At 43.9% G+C, this 19,413-nt stretch overlaps 1 protein-coding gene across 3 annotated transcripts in view; it reads left to right on the top strand.

Moving 5' to 3' along the window:
- grik2 (glutamate receptor, ionotropic, kainate 2) overlaps window positions 1-19,413 on the top strand; it is a 559,972-nt gene that overhangs the window by 205,299 nt on the left and 335,260 nt on the right. For all 3 annotated transcript variants that reach the window (XM_047360663.1, XM_047360664.1, XM_047360665.1), the window contains one exon: window positions 221-402. In XM_047360663.1, coding sequence (XP_047216619.1) covers window positions 221-402 — 182 coding nt within the window. The remainder of the gene's footprint in view (window positions 1-220; window positions 403-19,413) is intronic.

Raw genomic sequence — 19,413 nt, forward strand, 5'->3', positions numbered from 1 at the left:
GTCGTCAATGAGGGGTGGGGTGAGGGGTTGGGCATGCATATTTAAGCATGGGGAAATGTGGAGGGCTACATCCAGATTATTGAAGGGAAGATGGTTGTGCCTTGCGTCCATTGGAAAAAATCTAGATTGGCCTCATGGAATAAGACTTGGGATAGTGATGTGGGGTTTGTTATTGATGGAAAATACATTGAAGTGAGCAGTTTCTGCGGTTGTCTTTCAGGCCTCATTCGGTTGCAAGAGCTAATAAAAGCACCATCACGTTACAACATCCGCTTAAAGATCCGGCAGCTGCCTGCAGAGACCAAGGATGCCAAGCCTCTTTTAAAGGAGATGAAACGAGGAAAAGAGTTTCATATCATCTTCGACTGTGGCCATGAAATGGCTGCTGGGATCCTGAAGCAGGTATGGAAACATCTTATTAGTTTAGTTCTACACACAGTGTCCTGCTACTTCTATGTAAAAATTAATAATTGGAGTCATGAGAAACCAGCAGGAGGCACTTTGAAGCAGTGGATGGAACACAGCCTTCTCTAAACAATGTCTAAGTAGGTTTCATGGAACTGGATCTGTCATCTGATATTATCTAATATGCCACCATAATTTCCTAACATTACTGATCGTTACCTGTCACAATCACCACATCTGCTCCAAATGTTTTGTTGTTTTTTATTTTTGCAGGTCTTATTATTTTTATTTTCATGTCCCAGACAATTTGTAAAAATACAGATAACATTTGCTTTGTAATTGTACCAAAAGCTAAAATGTCTTAAAATATATTTTAATCCCATACATGCAAATGAATGCAGACACTGCACATTGTATTCTGAATCAAAATATAAGGAAAAAAATTATTGAATGTGTTTTCACTTTACAGAAAATTGGGAAAATTGCATTTAATTGTTCAAAAATGGCAGTCATTATTTTTCTTTAAAAAATCTCAAAGTATTAATTCAAAAATAGTTTTTTACATTACGCTTTCCTATGAATACCTGAATAGTCACTGTTTCTTATAAATGCTGTCCATCCTACATGAAGGGCATATGTTTGACATCTGCGTTTTCAATTACACAGAATTAACTGCATGCATATCGATACTGTTGGCTCTGTTGTTTTTTTTTTACTCTACTACACCTACTAGTAAATCATTTGTCAACTAGAAATATAATCCCTATTGAAAACAGTTGATCTGATTAGTTATGTTGGACTGCTATTATTTTGCACACATACATGTAATTTGTATTGAGGGAGAATATTAATTTTGTTTGTTTACATTTAAGACAGAGATTAAGCTGCTACACAAGTTCAGGAATGAGAAAACGTTTGAAGTTTAATAATTCTTCTTTAATGAAGCCCCCAATTGGAAAATGTTTATATATGTGTTGTCATATAAGTGTTGTCAGACCTTCGCATGTTTTGGACACTTGGGTGAAGAGAGGGGCTGAGCTGTCCACTGATCACCAGCTGGTGGTGAGTTGGTGCCGCTGGAAGAGGAGAAAGCTGGACAAACTTGGCAGGCCCAAGCGCATAGTGAGGATCTGCTGGGAATTTCTGGCGGAGCCTGCGGCCAGGGATGTATTCAACTCCTACCTCCAGGAGAGCTTTGACCAGATTCCAGGGGAGCTTGGAGATATAAAGTCAGAGTGGCCCATGTTCTCTGCATCTATTTTTGATGCTGCTGCCCATAGCTGTGGCCGTAAGGTCTGCGGTGACAATCCCCAAACCCGGTGGTGGACACCAGCACTAAGGGATGCTGTCAAGCTGAAGAAGGAGTCCTATCAGCTGTGGTTGGCTTGTGGGACTCCGGAGGCGACTGACGGGTATCGTGAGGCCAAGTGTGCCACGGCCCGGGCGGTGGCAGAAGCAAAAATTCGGGCCTGGGAGGAGTTCGCTGAGGCTATGGAGAAGGACTACCAGTTGGCCTTGAAGTGATTCAAGCTAACTGTCCAGCGCCTCAGGAGGGGGAAACAGTTTACTCTTTACAGTGGGGGTGGGGAGCTGCTGACCTTGACTGGGGACAGTATCGAGCTGTGGAAGGAGTACTTCGAGGATCTCCTCAATCCTGCTGTCATGTATTCCCTGGTGGAAGTAGAGACTGGAGACTCGGGGTTGGACTCGTTCATCACCCAGGCTGAAGTCACCGAGGTGGTTAAAAAGCTCCACGGTGGCACTGCTTCGGGGGTGGCTTCAGCTTCACTAAGACGAACCTATTCCCAGTGCATGTTGGACTCCGGTAGGGCTTCCCTTTTTCACCAATCCTGTTCATAACTTTTATGGACAGGAGATGAAGATCAGTTCTTCCAAGTCAGAGGCCATGGTTCTTGAGCTTAAAAGGGTGGCCTGTCCTCTTCAGGTTGGAGGGGAGTTCCTGCCTCAAGTGGAGCAGTTCAAGTATCTTGGGGTCTTGTTCACAAGTGAGGGAAGAATGAAGCGGGAGATCGACAGATGGATCAGTGCAGCTGCCGCAATAATGGGGACACTGTGCCGGTCTGTTGAAGTGAAGAGAGGGCTCTCGATTTTACTAGTCGCTCTACGTTCCTATCCCCACCTATGGCCATGAACTTTGGGTCATGATCGAAAGAATGAGATCCCGGATACAAGCGGCTGAAATGAGCTTCCTCTGTAGGGTGGCCAGGCACTCCTTTAGAAGTAGGGTGAGGAACTAGGCCATCTGGGAGGGGCTCGGAGTAGAGCCGCAGCTCCTCCACATCGAGAGGTGGCTCAGGCATCTATACTGGATGCCTCCTGCTTCCTCAGGAGGAGTTCCAGGGACGTCCCACCGGGAGGAGGCCCAGGGGATGGTCCAGGACACGCTGGAGGGACTATGTCTCTCGGCTTGTCTGGAAACTCTTTGGGCCCTCCCTGGAGGAGCTGGAGGAGATGTCTGGGGAGATGGAATTCTTGGTGTCTCTAGTGAGTCTGCTGCCCCGACCCAGTCCCGGATGAAGCAGAAGACAACGAGTACGAGTACCTAAAAACAGTCATTTAGTATTACCTTTTAATCTGTAGTCAATATCATCATATATTAGCCAATATATGCTTTATATTTTATAATTAATTCCCATTCCAACTTTTTAAAACTTACCAAACAATATTGGGGTGGTAATGAGACATATGTGTTTGTGTTTTCGTTCTGTAGATCATTATAGTGTTATTGTCATTAGAACCATTGCGTTTAATACTCCCTTTTTATGTGTTTTATTGTGGTTTTGAGGTTTATCTTGAAGTATTTAATGTATGGTACGTGAAGGAATGCTGCAGTTTGAGTTCTGTCAAAGAAAAATTTCAGTCACTATCTAGGAAAGACAAAGATGTATTCTATTCTATTCTATTCTATTGCTTAACAATGAGCAAGCAGGTCAACAACCTCTTAGCTGGAGGAGGAAACCAGTCAGCTGCAAAATTATGCTTGATGGCGCAGCGCAACAACCCCTGCGTGCCAGGAGCGCAACAGCAGAGAAAATTATTTCTGATCACAGAAAGGCTTGATGGAATTCAGTTGACTGACAATAATAGGTCACGCACCAGGCCTGGGAGGTAATTATGATCTCACTTTGAACCTGCAGGCAAAAGACTGCACCAAAATAAAATTGCAGTTAAAATAATAATCGCTCTGCTCTCCACAAAGTCACTCTGTCAGAACTCTGAAAACAGAATGAGACATCGAGAAGTGGCAGCGTCCTACAGGTAAAACATAATAAATGAGCACAGAGATGACCAGGGCGCTGCTGTGCAAATGTCCTTTACTGTCATGCCTTCATGCAGAGCTGTGGGGGATGGAATCCCCTTAGTGGAGTGAACTCTGGAGGATCCATTCCAGACAAATATAAGCATGTAAACAGCCTCATATAACCAGCGTGATAGGTGCTGAGCAGAAGGCGGCTGTCCTGCAGTTCTCTCTGTAATCCCCAAACAGACGCTGGTTGTAGCTGTGCGAGCCACATAACATGAGAGCACGCGCACTGGACAGAGAAGATAAGACGTAGTTTCCTCAGTTTTAAGAGGAGGATTGTTAGGTATTATTTAATCAACTCAGAGGCAAGGAACGATACAGAGTCAGTTTTACTTGTGGCAAGGGAAGCTCACACTGCAGTGCAGACTACAAAGTGTTGGCACCCCTCTCTCTTTATTTATACATGCTGGTTCACACACAGTTCAACAAACATTCAGGGTGTGTGTGTGTGTGTGTGTGTGTATGTGTGTGTGTGTGTGTGTGGGGTCAGAAAGGTTAGGGTTCATGTGTCTTGATTATAAACAAAGAGGGCAAGTTGGGGACCTGGTACGAATAGCCCCCAGATGCTGCTGATAAAAGCATAACTCACCCCTCTCCCCATCTCCCTTTCTGTGACATGTAAGGAGGGAAAGGCACTTAGAGCAGACATGAGTGATAAATAATACAAAAGTTTTCAAACCTTAACAGTTCCCCTTTTTTATCACGAATATAGTCATGATTAAATACATGTAAAAGAAAACACTTTGTGTGAGCACAAACCCACGGACGGAAAGTAGATTATATTGTGAGAAACACTCACACGGCCCCTCCGCCCCTAGGCGGCCACCAATCATGGCAGAGTAAAACAATATAATAAATCAAAGAAAATAAAATGTAATAATAGTAAAAGAATTAAAACAAGCCTTGTTCATGTCATCATTGCACTTTTTCTCATTTCACTTAAACAGCAACTTCTCTCGATTTTCTGCTATAAGGTCATTTTATGAAGTACAATCATGAATACACTCAGGCATTGAAGATATATTCATTTACAACATGTCATCATAGTCATCTGCTTTTGGGTCCAGTGTTGTGTTGACTTGAATCAATGCTGCATATGTGACTGTGACTGATTGAGTTACTATCCTTTTTACCAAGCATTTGCAACCTGGGATAATACATATTGACAAGGTGCACAGGATGATCAGGAATGCTGCTATGGCAAATAAGAAAATCTTAACCCAATTCATCCACCCCCTTCGGGGCATCCAGTCTAGCCAAGAGGAACTGGGAGTTGGGTGGTCGTGTGTCATGACATTTTGCAGGTTACGCAGGTTATTCAGCGCCCCTGTTATATTTGAGAAATGTATATTATCTTGGATATATGTACAACAGGTGTTCAACAAAACAAAAACGCTGTTAGAATATCCAAAGCCATGCGGTTCTGATTTATCATGGCTCGCATAGCACTCATTTCTGTGTTTTGGCACTCTTCTACTATTATGGAGTTATTCAAAAACAGCCCTAATCGGTAGCTTAAAGTTTCCACATGCAGCATTGGTTTCCCCACACCTAGCCAAGGAAGGAGAGATAGTGTCACTTTCTCATCTTTTGGCCAAAGCTTAAATTCATCCGGGACATTAGTTCCCCAGATAGGGTCGTGTGGTTTCATTTCTATATCTCTCTTTTGCCTTTTGGGGAAGGTGGGTATCATCGTTACCTTACTGAGTATTATAGTGTGATCAGATGTGAAAACTGGAGCACACACCCCATACCAATTCAGGGGTAATATAAAATAAGCATTATTCCCGCTTAACCAAGCTACCCCCTCGACCCAGTATGTTCCATTTTGATTATTACCTTTGGAGACCCATGTGCCTCCACACTGCGTGGTGTTACCCATATAGATAGAAGAATCATTTTCCTTTTCTCTACTCAAACAATCGTGGTGGAATGTGTTTCCGTTGGCATGTGCTTCGAATGGTGTGGCTCTTCCCTTATTACTGATGTGCAGAGGCTGCCATTTCTTGGGGTCACATGTACAGTTACGTGGGTCACATGCATATGCAAGAGAATTGTTGTAATATGTGTATGTTTTGTTGTCCTTACCAACCATTTGCATGCCTTCTCCTCTCGTCAGGTTCATACCAGGAACAATAAAATATGTACGCTTTGCATACCGCCAGAGTCCTATTGAAAAGGCACATGCTGCTTCTGTGAAACTCGTTTTTCTCACATACACTGTAGGGCCCTGGGAATGAACTGGCATGATTGAACATACATAACAGTCTGTTTTGTTTTGTGCTTGAGCTATTTCATACACATAACGATACCAATAATTTTGCAGAAACAGATGTCCTCCTCCTTCCTTTAGGGTCTGAGATGAGAGCCGTCCGGTGTCCATCTCTTCTCATGTGATGTTGCATCCTGTGGATCCTGCCTTAAACAGAGAAAGAGCCCTGCTACCAGAATTAGGCTCAGGCTTATCAGTCTTGTCCACATGTTACAAAAAGCCATGCTAAGTTGGGCACAGGTCAGTTGTTTTCTTCACCGGTTTGAGATGCTGGGCCCTATGGGACACCAACCCCTTTGTACTCGGTCTTCCCCTGTTACCCCGTCGGTTGGTTTGGCTCCTGTAACGGTGATATTAGCTTACAGTGGCTCTTGTGGATCCAGGATGGTCTCTCTGTGATTTTCAGAGCTCTCGGTGTGGTCAGGAGAACACGGTATGGCCCTTTCCAGCAGGGGGTGCTCCAGTCCTTTCTGTGGAATGTCTTAATCAGGACCAGGTCTCCAGGCCTCAGGTTGTTCTGTGAAATTGGAGCAGAATTTACTGGCAGACTACTGGACAACTGTACTTCTTTTGTTTGTAACATTTTATTCATCCATTCAGCTAATGACGTTTCCTGCTGTGCTTTTCCTATGTCATCCATTTCTGATGGCAATGGAAAAGGTCTACCATGTACTATTTCAAATGGAGTGAGACCAGTTTGATTTGGAGTTATTCTCATCCATAATTTAACCAGGGATAGGCATTCGGGCCATGGCCTCCCTGTTTCTTCCATTGTTTTCCTTACTCTATTTTTTATTGTTCCATTTGTTTGTTCAACCAGCCCAGCAGATTGCGGGTGGTAAGAACAATGGTTTTTTAACTGAAACCCTAATGCTTTAGAGCACAGTTCTATTACATTATTTACAAAATGAGTCCCATTATCCGATCTTATGATTTGTGGGATACCATATGTGGGGAAGAAATGTGTCACTAAATTCTTTGCCACTGTGAGTGCAACACAGTGCTTTGCAGGGTATATTTCAACCCACTTTGAAAATGCATCTATGACCACTAAACAATATTTATTTCCCCCTGACCATGATAACTCTATGAAATCCATGTGTATCGTGTGAAAGGGATGAATTGCTCTTGGGAACTGGCCTCTTTTGGGTCTCATGTTTCCCTATGGATTATGTTTGCAGCAGATAATACATGATCTACAAACGTTTTTTGCATGGTCAGAAAAATTTATGGTGTGGAAATGTAGATTTACTAAGTGTACCATTCCCCCTCTCAACACATGGGAAATTCCGTGTGTCGCATGGGCCGCTGTCTTGTATAAATTCTTTGGTAATATTGGCTTATTTTCCAAATGATAAATGTCATCTTTCTTTATGGCCCCTCTATTCAGCCAAGATTTAACTTCTGCAGCTGGTGCAGATTGTTGTGAATCTTTCACCACATCTGTATCTATAAATAGGAGATCTGACATTTTCAAAGTGAGGGGAAGTCTCAAAGCTATTTTAGCAGAAATGTCAGCGAAGGTGTTCCCCTTTGTTTCCATGGTTTCATCAGATTGATGCGCTTTACATTTACAAAGCATTATCTTTGCAGGTAGCTGGATAGCTAACAGCAGTCGTTTTAACAGATTAAAATGTGTCAATTCTGTTCCAGATGGTGTTTTGAACCCTCTATTTTCCCATATTTTGGCAAAATGGTGAACAGAAACGAAAACATATTGGCTATCTGTGTGGATGGTTAGGATTTTTCCTTCATATAATTCACAAGCTCTGATAACAGCATACAGCTCTGCAGTCTGTGCTGAGCAGGTATGGGACAGGGCCTGTGATTCTATAATTTTAGTTTCAGTGGTTACTGCGTAACCAACTCTGTTTTTTCCATATTCATCTTTTGATGCTGATCCATCTACAAAGATTATTTGTGAGTTTTTCAGAGGGGTCTGAGAGATATCTTGCCTAGGTTTTGTGTCTTCCTCAACCTTTGTTTTGCAAGAATGTGGTTTCCCATCTTCTGCTGTTGGAATTAGCGTGCTAGGGTTCAGTGGACCACATCTTTGCAGAGTTATATTTGGTTGTGAGAGTAGCAATGAGGTCAACGTAATATGCCTTGAATGAGTCAAGAAAGAAAGTGAGGTTTGTAGCAATACAAGTGACACTGGATGAGGAACTTTCAGTGTGAGCGGGTGGCACAGCACAATTTCAGCTGTCTGCTTCACAGCTTCTGCCGCAGCTGTGCAGCTCTGCAATCAGATTGAAAATCCAGATGCCACAGAGTCCAGTTTTTTAGAATAAAATGCTAAAGGTCTGTTTTTGGAGCCAAATGGTTGGGTTAATACAGCTTTCATATATCCCTTACATGCATCTACACAAAGTGTGAAAGGCTGGCTGTAATCCGGCAGAGCTAAGGTGACTGTTGTTTGAAGCAGATTTTTTAGCTCTGTGAATGCTGCTTCTCCCTCCTTAGTCCATGTGATTTTGTCTTTTAATGTCATGTCTTTGCCATAGATCATAGATTGCAAAGGTTGTACAATGGCTGCATAGTCTGGTAGCCATTCTCTGCAAAAGTTACACAGTCCCAGAAAGGACATCATTTGTTGTTTAGTTCGTGGTTTTGGGGCTTCCTGTATGGCTTTTTTTCTGCTGCTTAGGAGGGAACGTCCATGTTGTGATAGCATATGTACCAAATAAATCACTTTCTCCTTACAAAACTGCAGTTTATCCCTAGAGGCTTCGTGCCCCGTTTGGTAGAGATGTGTCTGAACTGTTATGGTAGCTTCCTCACAGTGTTGTTGAGTGTCTGAAGCTATAAGAATATCATCTACAAACAACAGGACTTGACTATGTTCAGGCACCTCACCGGTGCTGATAGAGTATCTTAAGGCTTGTGTATATACATGTGGGCTTTCACTGAAGCCTTGTGGTAGTCTTGTGTAGGTGTATTTTTTCCCTTCAAACTGAAAGCCAAATAAATGCTGTGACTCTTCATGCAGTGGTACTGTAAAGAAAGCATGGCTAAGATCTACCACTGAGAAATAGTTTTTTATCTGGAGTTAATGAATGCAGTAATGTATGTGGATTCGGGACCTCTGTAACCACATGTTCCACAATTTCATTTATCAGTCTAAGATCCTGGACCATCCTCCACTTTCCTGTGCTGGCTTTCTGCACTGGAAAGATAGGTGTGTTGCATGTAGCATCGGGTGCTTCCCTTAATATTCCTGATTTCAGCATGTCCTGTATTACTGACTTAATACCCTCTTCAGCTTCTGGCTTCAAGGCGTACTGGCGAACTACTGGCCGTTTTTCAGATATTAATTTAACCTTATATGGTGGAAACCCCTTTATAAGTCCTACATCAGTCGATGATTGGGACCACAGTTCAGGTGGGACAGCAGCTAAGGCAGGGTGCCTGTTGCTCTGTTTGCTTTCAGCTAGGCCCTGTATTTGTCACTTTGCCTCATCCAAATGTGTCTTTGGATGGACTTTGACTGTCCACCCTAGAGTGAGTTTCCAGATTCCTGTTTTAGGATCTACTTTCCAGTCAGAGCTTGTTAATGCCTCATATCTCCTTCTTTCAGCACGCTGTATAACGTTTTCTAATTCTTTCCACTGACCCCCAACGGGTTTAGTTAATGACAGATGAGGTGTACTGCCTTTAAACTGTTGAAACTGTTTTCCTGACAGGAGGATTTCCCTGTTTTGGGGTCAACATACAGATGCTGTATGGTAACAGTCTGATTATTTTCTCTGTGAAAAACAGTGTCATACTGATGATCTGGCCCTGAAGTATTTTTATATCTCATGGTTACATGGAGCTCAGTATCTGGCATGTACTGTGCCCCCCTGGGAGGTTTGTTTTTCTCTGGTTCTCCTCAGCAATTCTCGAGCTGTTGGTGTGGGGCCTAGATCGAGGGACCAGTAATAATGTGGCTGTGAGAGTTCATTTAGGGCTAGGGCCCCTTCTTCCACTACAGCCTTCATACCTGTTTCTGTTGATACTATATTTATATGCAACTTTTGCATAAGATCTCTTCCCAACAGGCTTACTGGGCATTTTTGACTTATCAGAACGGGGGCCTGACAAGTAAGTTTTGTCTCAGGCTCTGTTATTGTTACTGGTGCACTTAGGTAATGTACCTCTGATGTGCCAGCTGCTGATCTAACATGCACTGCGGTGTTAGAATATTTTACTCCGGGTGGAGGTTTAGTTAGCACAGTTCTACATGCCCCTGTATCACACAAACAGCTATATCCTTTGCCATTTATTATTATTTTTTTATATGGCAAATCTTGCATCCTACTCAGTGCTATAAGTTCCAGTGCTGCTTGTATGTCTACTTCCTCCATTTTGCTACTGTTTTTCTCTGCTAGTGGGGGAGGAGGTGTGGGCTGTGGCTGTAATTGTCAATTCTGGGTAGAATTGGGGTTATACACCCGCTTTTCATTACATTCTCTTGCAAAATGTCCTGGCTCATTGCAGATCCAGCAGTTGTCATCTCTTGCGCCAGGGTTTTGTAAAATTGTTCTACATTGTCTAGCATAATGCCCTATTTTTCCACACCTCACACATGCATTGCTCTGTGTGTGGCTGTGTCGTGGCCCTCCTCCTCCTCCTCTTCCTCCGTGACCTCTGAATCCTCCCCCCTTTTGCCTGTTTGTCCCTGAGCGATGCAATGCCATTAAACTGTCTTGCATTCCAAACGTATCTGTCTTCCTATTTTGCTGTGTTTTATGGGCATGCTGCGCATATTTTAAAGCTTGTGTAACAGTTCCTGTATTTTGATGAACCCAGTGTTTGTTTATATACCGTCTGAGTTCAAGGCTCTCTTCAACTGTTGCTGATAGGCTCCTGCCTCTGCTTCATTATATGGTATAGCAGAGTTTGCTCTAAAAACACATCTCATCCTATCCAATAAATCTTGTGGGTCTTCATCCTTCTGTTTGCATTGTGAGATTTTACCATAATCTGCTGTCTGTATATAAACTCTTCGAATTATTTCCAAGAGTAAGCCTAAGGCGTCCCTTAAATCTGGTGAATTATGTGCGAATGTGTCACCATTGTCATCGCATCCAGTGAAACCTCCTGCTACTCTGCACCAGCGATGGCCAAACAGCTGGGTAAAACATTGGAGCATTTCTCTGCCATTAAGATGGAAGCTTCCTTTGAGTTCTGTAATAGCTGCTAAAAACTCATCCACACCTTCCTGTATCGTTGGGATACCCTTTAAAGCAGCAGTTCTGTCTTCCTGTGTCCATGGCCTATATACTAGAATAGTTGGCGGCTGTCGGTGATTAGCGTCACCTACGTTTGGATTTGCTACTTCAACTAGAGGAAATGTGTCTTCCTCTACATTTTTTCCAGATGGATGAAATTTCTGTTCGTGAGCCATTAAGGCTTCGCCTGGGTATATGCTGGGAGTAGTTTTCTTATATTTAATCTTAGTTCACACTCCTGTGCCCCACCAGGAATTAGGAGACCAGGACTCACTAGAAGAGCTCTATTCTTCTGTTTTAAAAGGAATGCTTAATTTTTCTTGCTTACTTATAGGAGTTTTAGGAACTGCTATAGCTCCGTCTATCTCTCCTCCAATTTGCTGTGCTGCAGCCGCCTGTCCTGCAGCTGTCTGCACGGCAAGGGGCTGCGCTCCTCGCTGTCTGGATGCGACCACTGTTTCCTCATGTGGGTGCACCAAGACCGCAGCTGTCAGCTTCTCCCTTCGCTTCTCCTCCTTATCTTGCCTCTGCATGTCTCTTAACTTACTTTGTTCCAGCCATTTGTCCGAGAATTTAGACTTGACCTTTCTCTGTTCCTTTTTAGTTGGTTTCTTGGTTTTCATTATTTCTAATTTTAAATCTCCTTGTAATTTTAAGATATCCTTAATATTTAGTTTACCCAAGAAACCATGTTTTTTATTCCATCTATGACAGATCATACCTGCTCCTTCTACATAGTTCTCCATAAATTTTACATCCCCTTCTAAGTTAATTAGTTTACTTTGTTTCTTCCCCATGATGTTTAATTTTAGTTCACAATACTGTAAATGTCCCAGATAGAAGTTCACTGGCATGAGATTCAAGGAGAGGACGTTAACACGCCTTTCTACTGCGACTAATCCGCAGCGGTGGTAATTTTCTGGGATTAAACCCGACCTTTATCTCCAAAAATCACCAATACGTCTTTCTATTCTGGGCAAAAACAAACACAAGACCAGCAGAATCTTGCTATGATTCTTCCAAAATGCTTAGTCTTCCAAACACACACAACAGCACTCACACAGTTAGTATTTTAACATATTGATGTCCCTTCAGCAATATGTATGGTCGACCTAGCTTAGTTTATGAGCTCCCTTATTATTCAACATTTAATTTCATTTCCTTTCCGGCGAAATGCTACCAACCAAATTATCCAGTTCCCTTACAGTGGAATTACCTAGTCATTTCTGATCTCCTTGCGGCGAGATCCTACCTAAATTTATCGCAATTCCTTTCGGCGAAATAAAATCTATCCAATTGTTGTCTCCTTACGGCGAGACACTACCAATGACTTATTATAACCTTTCTTTAATGTTTGACAAAACGTCTCACCTCTGAGTTGACTTCTAGGTGACTCTGTCGGACCTCCCAGAGTCACCCGGCGTCGAGCAAGATGATAACCCACCGGCCAGATGCGAATGTCACACACCGGGACTTTCAGCCACCAGGCCTAGGTGCGGCTGTGCGGCAGCGCTTAATTCGACGTCAGGCTGTTCCCGGAGATCCGCCAGTTTAGTTCTTATAATCTCCGGCTCGAAGGACCAAGTTAATGTTAGGTATTATTTAATCAACTCAGAGGCAAGAACGATACAGAGTCAGTTTTACTTGCGGCAAGGGTAGCTCACACTCTGCAGTGCAGACTACAAAGTGTTGGCACCCTCTCTCTTTATTTATACATGCTGGTTCACACACAGTTCAACAAACATTCAGGGTGTGTGTGTGTGTGTGTGGTCAGAAAGGTTAGGGTTCATGTGTCTTGATTATAAACAAAGAGAGATAGTGGGAACCTGGTACAAATAGCCCCCAGATGCTGCTGATAAAAGCATAACTCACTCCTCTCCCCATTTCCCTTTCTGTGACATGTAAGGAGGGAAAGGCATTTAGAGCAGACATGAGTGATAAACAATACAAAAGTTTTCAAACCCTAACAAGGATAGAAGCCATTCAGAGTTATCACTCTGGACCTGAATAAGCTTGTGATGCTTTAGTTAGCAGCTGAGCTGCCGTTGCCCTGTATTTTGAAACAGGAAAGAGCAACAAAGACCGTAGATAATCACTCACTCTTTTGCAGATGTCAGAGTTAACAGCAGAGATAGAAATGTGATAAAAGCTGTATTAGAAGCAGCACGTGTGCCCTGAATAATGTGCAAGAGCTTCTGTTCAGCGGCCAGACCCAGAGACGCTGGGCTATCTCTTGGTAGCGCATCCTCTCTCCACGGTAGCTGCCATGGGCGACCTGACAGCAGCTACTGCAGATTCGGGAACCACAGAGCACCTGTGCATTCTGGGCCTATAAGAATTATTGAAAAACAAACAAACCAACTTGCACCTGATCCAGGGTCAGGGCACTGGGAGAAACACGTACAGGAGCATCTGTGGTCACAGACTGTGAGCAAAGGTGTCCACTCTTAATGATGTATTCCCCCTAGCGCAGTAAGAAACACAGTTTTCACTGTGCATTCTTCCGTGTCACAAGCAGATCCACTCTGTTCAAATGTGAGAGATCCGGTTGGGATGAAGGCTCTAGTCTCCGTGTCAAGGGGCCCTCCTGAACTTAATGTCTGCGTCTCTGTTCAGGATGTAAACTGCTCTGGTGGAGAGCAGGTTCATGCATCCAAGCATACAGTAGCAGCTGTCTGACTTTTTTCGATGTCAACAGCTGAGTTAAGTATATTCCTCCTTGTTTGTATAGTCTACTGTGTTGTCTGTGTGGATCAGAAAATGCTGAACCTGCAGCAGATGAGCAAAATGCTTTGACACTTTTCATGCAGTAAGGAGCTCAAGCACTTTTATATGGAAAGAAATGTGATGTGGCCACTTTCCTTCCTTTACCTGGGACAATTACGTCCCTCCCCAACCTGACAGTGATGCACCTGTGAACACTGTGGATGTGTGACGCAGGCCTGCTGAGGGGAGCTCCCTCTGACACAGTGTGGGGGTTTTCCCAGTGGGTTAGATCGGTTTGCAGGTATCTATTCGCAGGCGGGTGAACCATCTTTGACGGTGTCTCATACGACATCATTACCAGTAACTGACAGGGCTGTCATCGCACTGAGGTCGGACATGGTGGAGAAGCGCTGACAGCGCTTCTGCTCTCAACTGTGAGAGTTGGCCTCTCAATGTGGCTGAATTTAACTCCATCACCAATAATAACAATCTGGGATGGAAGAACAGATCTCTTTTCTCAGATTATGAAAAAAAGTTTGCGAGACGTGCCACCCGTGTCCTTCTCTGCACAGCTGCTTCCTCTCTGGAAGGAACTAGTAGAAACAGGTTTTTCAGATAAAAGAGGAGTTTCATCCCTGCTGTGTGCAGCAGCTGGAGCACTGTGCTGATATGAGATCCCCTGAAAGGTGTAATGCTGATATTTGAGTTGTTTCAGAATGATGGGGTGTGAAAATATTCATATTTCAGATCTATGGAGGAAATCAGTCGCTTTGGTGAACATTTTCCAGCACCTGCCATATTGCCAGCTGGAATTGTCTCTCCATGATCGATTTCTTGAACAGGGACAAATCGAGAATGGGTCTCATTCCTCCCTTTCATGGTCCACTCCAACCGGAAAATAAAGGAAATAAACCCTGTGTTTTTCTCTGCATGCGGAACCCTGGAAATAAATGTTTTTGCCAGGAGTTCTAGCAGTGCTGATTGGAGAGCAGAGTTCTGCTCTGCAGAAATGTTTCCACAATTCATTTGAACGATAGGGGGTGTGACAGGAACTCCTGCATATAACCTTCTGCTGATTGGTCTGTCCATGCATCTGTCCAGGGAGCGTAGTGCTGCCAAACTGAGAAGAGCTCATAAGTGAGACCCCATTTTAGAGCGGGTTCCCGCCGCACATCCTCTGTGTTCACTGCCCACTGACAGGTGGGGAGAACAGGAGGGAGAATTCAAAGGTTGGCTAACAGCAAGAGGTGCGTTTGTGGGCTCATGTTTGGATTGGAGAGATGAAGAAGCAGAATGGGCTGTTTGGAAACCGTGAGATCATAGTGCCTTTTAAACGGCTGTTTAAAAGTTCCCGTCTCACCTTGTGTGGAGGATGCAAGTGAGGAGATTACAGCAGGATCATATGATCTGTCTGAGTCTGTCTTTTCAGGAACATTGCTCTTAGAAAAAGCTTAAAGTTTTATTCCAAAATACACTGCTCAAAATAATAAAGGGAACACTCAAATAACACATCCTAGATCTGAATGAATGAAATATTCTTATTGAATACTTCGTTCTGTACAAAGTTGAATGTGCTGACAACAAAATCACACAAAAATCATCAATGCAAATCAAATGTATTAACCAATGGAGGCCTGGATTTGGAGTCACACACAAAATTAAAGTAGAAAACCACACTACAGGCTGATCCAACTTTGATGTAATGTCCTTAAAACAAGCCAAAGTGAGGCTCAGTATTGTGTGTGGCCTCCACGTGCCTATATGACCTCCCTACAACGCCTGGGCATGCTCCTGATGAGATGGCGGATGGTCTCCTGACGGATCTCCTCCCAGACCTGGACTAAAGCATCCGCCAACTCCTGGACAGTCTGTGGTGCAACGTGACGTTGGTGGATGGAGCGAGACATGATGTCCCAGATATGCTCAATCGGATTCAGATCTGGGGAACGGGTAAGCCAGTCCATAGCTTCAATGTCTTCATCTTGCAGGAACTGCTGACACACTCCAGCCACATGAGGTCTAGCATTGTCCTGCATTAGGAGGAACCCAGGGCCAAGCGCACCAGCATATGGTCTCACAAGGGGTCTGAGGATTCCAGATTGCTCTCCACGGTGTCTCCAGACTCTTTCACGTATGTCACATGTGCTCAGTGTGAACCTGCTTTCATCTGTGAAGAGCACAGGGCGCCAGTGGCAAATTTGCCAATCCTGGTGTTCTCTGGCAAATGCCAAGTGTCCTGCACGGGTTGGGCTGTGAGCACAACCCCCATTTGTGGACGTCGGGTCCTCATACCATCCTCATGGAGTCGGTTTCTAACTGTTTGTGCAGACACATGCACATTTGTGGCCTGCTGGAGGTCATTTTGCAGGGCTGTGGCAGTGCTCCTCCTGTTCCTCCTTGCACAAAGGTGGAGGTAGAGGTCCTGCTGCTGGGTTGTTGCCCTCCTATGGCCTCCTCCACATCTCCTGGTGTACTGGCCTGTCTCCTGGTAGCACCCCCAGGCTCTGGACACTACGCTGACAGACACAGCAAACCTTCTTACCACAGCTTGCATTGATGTGCCATCCTGGATGAGCTGGACTACCTGAGCCACATGTGTGGGTTGTAGAGTCCGTCTCATGCTACCACGAGTGTGAAAGCACCACCAACATTCAAAAGTGACCAAAACATCAGCCAGAAAGCATAGGTACTGAGAAGTGGTCTGTGGTCCCCACCTGCAGAACCACTCCTTTATTGAGTGTGTCTTCCTAATCGCCAATGATTTCTATTCCATTTGCACAACAGCATGTGAAATTGATTGTCAATCAGTGTTGCTTCCTAAATGGAAAGTTTGATTTCACAGATGTTTGACTTACTTGGAGTTATATTGTGTTGTTTACGTGTTCCCTTAATTCTTTTGAGCAGTGTAGTTAACATTTCACACATCTCCCCAGACCAGTCACTTGTAAACCTGTGCCATGTCTCCTGTGGAGGGTTGAATAGAGGTGCATATAGCTTCAGGATGATGTCGGCAAAGTTACAGGAGTCTTCTGCATCTTTTGGCCGGAGATCCTAATTCTCGAGACTTCTTAAGATGGCGTGGGTGAGTAAAAAGATGCTGTCGGTTGCTGTTGCAGCTTGAGTGGCACACTGATGGAAACGATCAGCGAGCCTAACTGCGATCTGATCGCTGGGGAAGAGGGGCACCAGCTGTCGTCCTCAGAGGTGGAATCGACCGATCAAAGGCATCTAGTGATACGTCTAGCGGATAGCGGCCCCGTATGGGGAATTCCCCTTCTAGCAGAGAGAAAATGGAGACCATCTGTTGGTTCTCTTCCAGAGGGAGGCATTTGCAGGAAGGTAGGAGGGCTCCGGAGATAGGGCCAGACCAATGGTCAGCTTCGAGGCAGCACTCACAGATGGCATGCAAGTCCTAACCCCTGATGTAGCCGCCATTGTTCTTGCTTTTTATTTTTCTAAAATTCAGTGCTTTTGCTGACGCTGAAGAAAAAATGGGAGCCAATTATCCGGTCCGAGGGCAATTTATACAGATCGGGTGAGGCCCACCTAGGGCATGGACTAAAGTTTTCAGTGCTCACGTATATGTGAAGAAATAAACCCACTAGTAAAAGCCTTAAAGAGTAAAGCCTATATGAGACAGAAGAACAACAACACAACAACAACCCATTCCTGCTCTTTGGCTCCTGCTTGGGCCTTGTGGACAAGCTAAATTCTGTAGCTGAGCTTCTGTTGGCCAAGTTGAATCTCTAAGCTGTCTGTGGCTGAGCAGACAACACCAGAGCCTTAGCTCCAGCAACCCCAATGGTCTAACCCTATGCCTCACTCTCACTATCATGGATAATGTCACCAAAATGCCTACTCTCCTTCCTCCAGTTTTTCTCCTTGTCTCAGCAACAGACCAATACCTCAAGAGGTCAAGCGTTGTCTCTGGCCTTCATGTTACTCGTCACTTTTTCTCAGTACTTCATCTCCTTGGTGTCTTGGTCTTACTGCTGGATTCTTCTGTTTCTTTCATATTGGCTTCCTTGTATTTTTTTTTTTTTGTGTTCTGTTTTGTTTCCATCTTGTTTTCTGTATGTTGACATGTTGTTTTCAAATAAATCCTTGTTCCCTTGATTTTCTTAAGTTTCTGTCTGCAGTTTGGTCCTGTGACAAAATCCCCTCATGAAAGAGATAATGTGTAATACCTCATAAGAGAATGTGTTTTCTTTATTCCAGTTAAAAGCTTTGGGTTAGGAATAGAAACGTGCCGTAAACTCTGTAACCATGCATTGTCTTTTTGTATAAAAGCCAGTAAAACTGAGATCTGAGTTTTACACAGAAACACATTGCTCAAAATATTAGCATTTTTTATGGTACATTTATGGTTTCATTATTAGTTGCAACTGGCCCACCGAGAGGGGAGATGGGGCCCAGGATAGGGGCGGGGGCCAGAACCAAGGGAGGGGGCCCAGTGAGCAGACGAAAGCAATGCAGGAGTGTCTGCCTGCTGTGGATGGGAGAACTTAACTCAACTGTGTCACCAACTCCTTCGCATCCCCCACCCGGTCAGAGGGCATGACTGGCAGATGGCTTTCCCAGGCCTCTGCAAACCTGTAAGCCGGCCTGAGTTGCAATCTGAGACATGAGATTTGGTCACATGATGACACTAACATTTTAAAAGGGCAAGCAATACATCTGAGCTTGATTTCATCAGGTGTAGATTTTCATAACAGAAATCAAACAGTATTTTTTTATAGTGGTACAAAGAGCTTTTTGTTGTTTAGGAACATCAAGATCTATTCTTCTATTTACATTTATCTTCTTGAAAGTACTAAGGCCATTATGATATAAACTTCCTGATGCTGATTTCCTCTACAGAATGTGAGAGGCTCTCAACGTTTCTTACCTGACATCAGGAGCTATAATCTCTTTCCATCTATTAAATGGTTTCTTGGTTGGGTGAAGTTCACAGTTGGCAGAGCTCCAGTAACACAGCAAGGCTAGCACAAGATGGCTCACAGCCAAACAAATACACACACACACACACACAAACACACACACACACACACACACACTCTCACACACACACAGAGAGCTATAGCCTGTGGCTCCTCCTGGGGGTTCCATGCTAATTCCAGTCAGACAGTAAGCATATTCTGCATAGTATAGGTTGGCCCATTCCATGGACTGGTGATGGCTGTGTTGCATGAACAGTGGGCATTGAGGGAGCTTCTTAATCAGATTCCACTTAAACTCATTTTACTCTATTTCAATAAGGAGCAGCAGGACTTTGAAATTACACTGCTCAAAAAAATAAAGGGAACACTTAAACGACACAATATAACTTCAAGTAAATCAAACTTCTGTGAAATCAAACTGTCCACTTAGGAAGCAACTCTGATTGACAATCAATTTCACAAGCTGTTGCGCAAATGGAATAGACAACAGGGGGAAATCTTTGGCGATTAGCAAGACACACTCAATAAAGGAGTGGTTCTGCAGGTGGGGAC

The sequence above is a fragment of the Girardinichthys multiradiatus genome, chromosome 3 (genome assembly GCF_021462225.1).
Source record: "Girardinichthys multiradiatus isolate DD_20200921_A chromosome 3, DD_fGirMul_XY1, whole genome shotgun sequence".
Lineage (NCBI taxonomy): Eukaryota > Metazoa > Chordata > Actinopteri > Cyprinodontiformes > Goodeidae > Girardinichthys > Girardinichthys multiradiatus.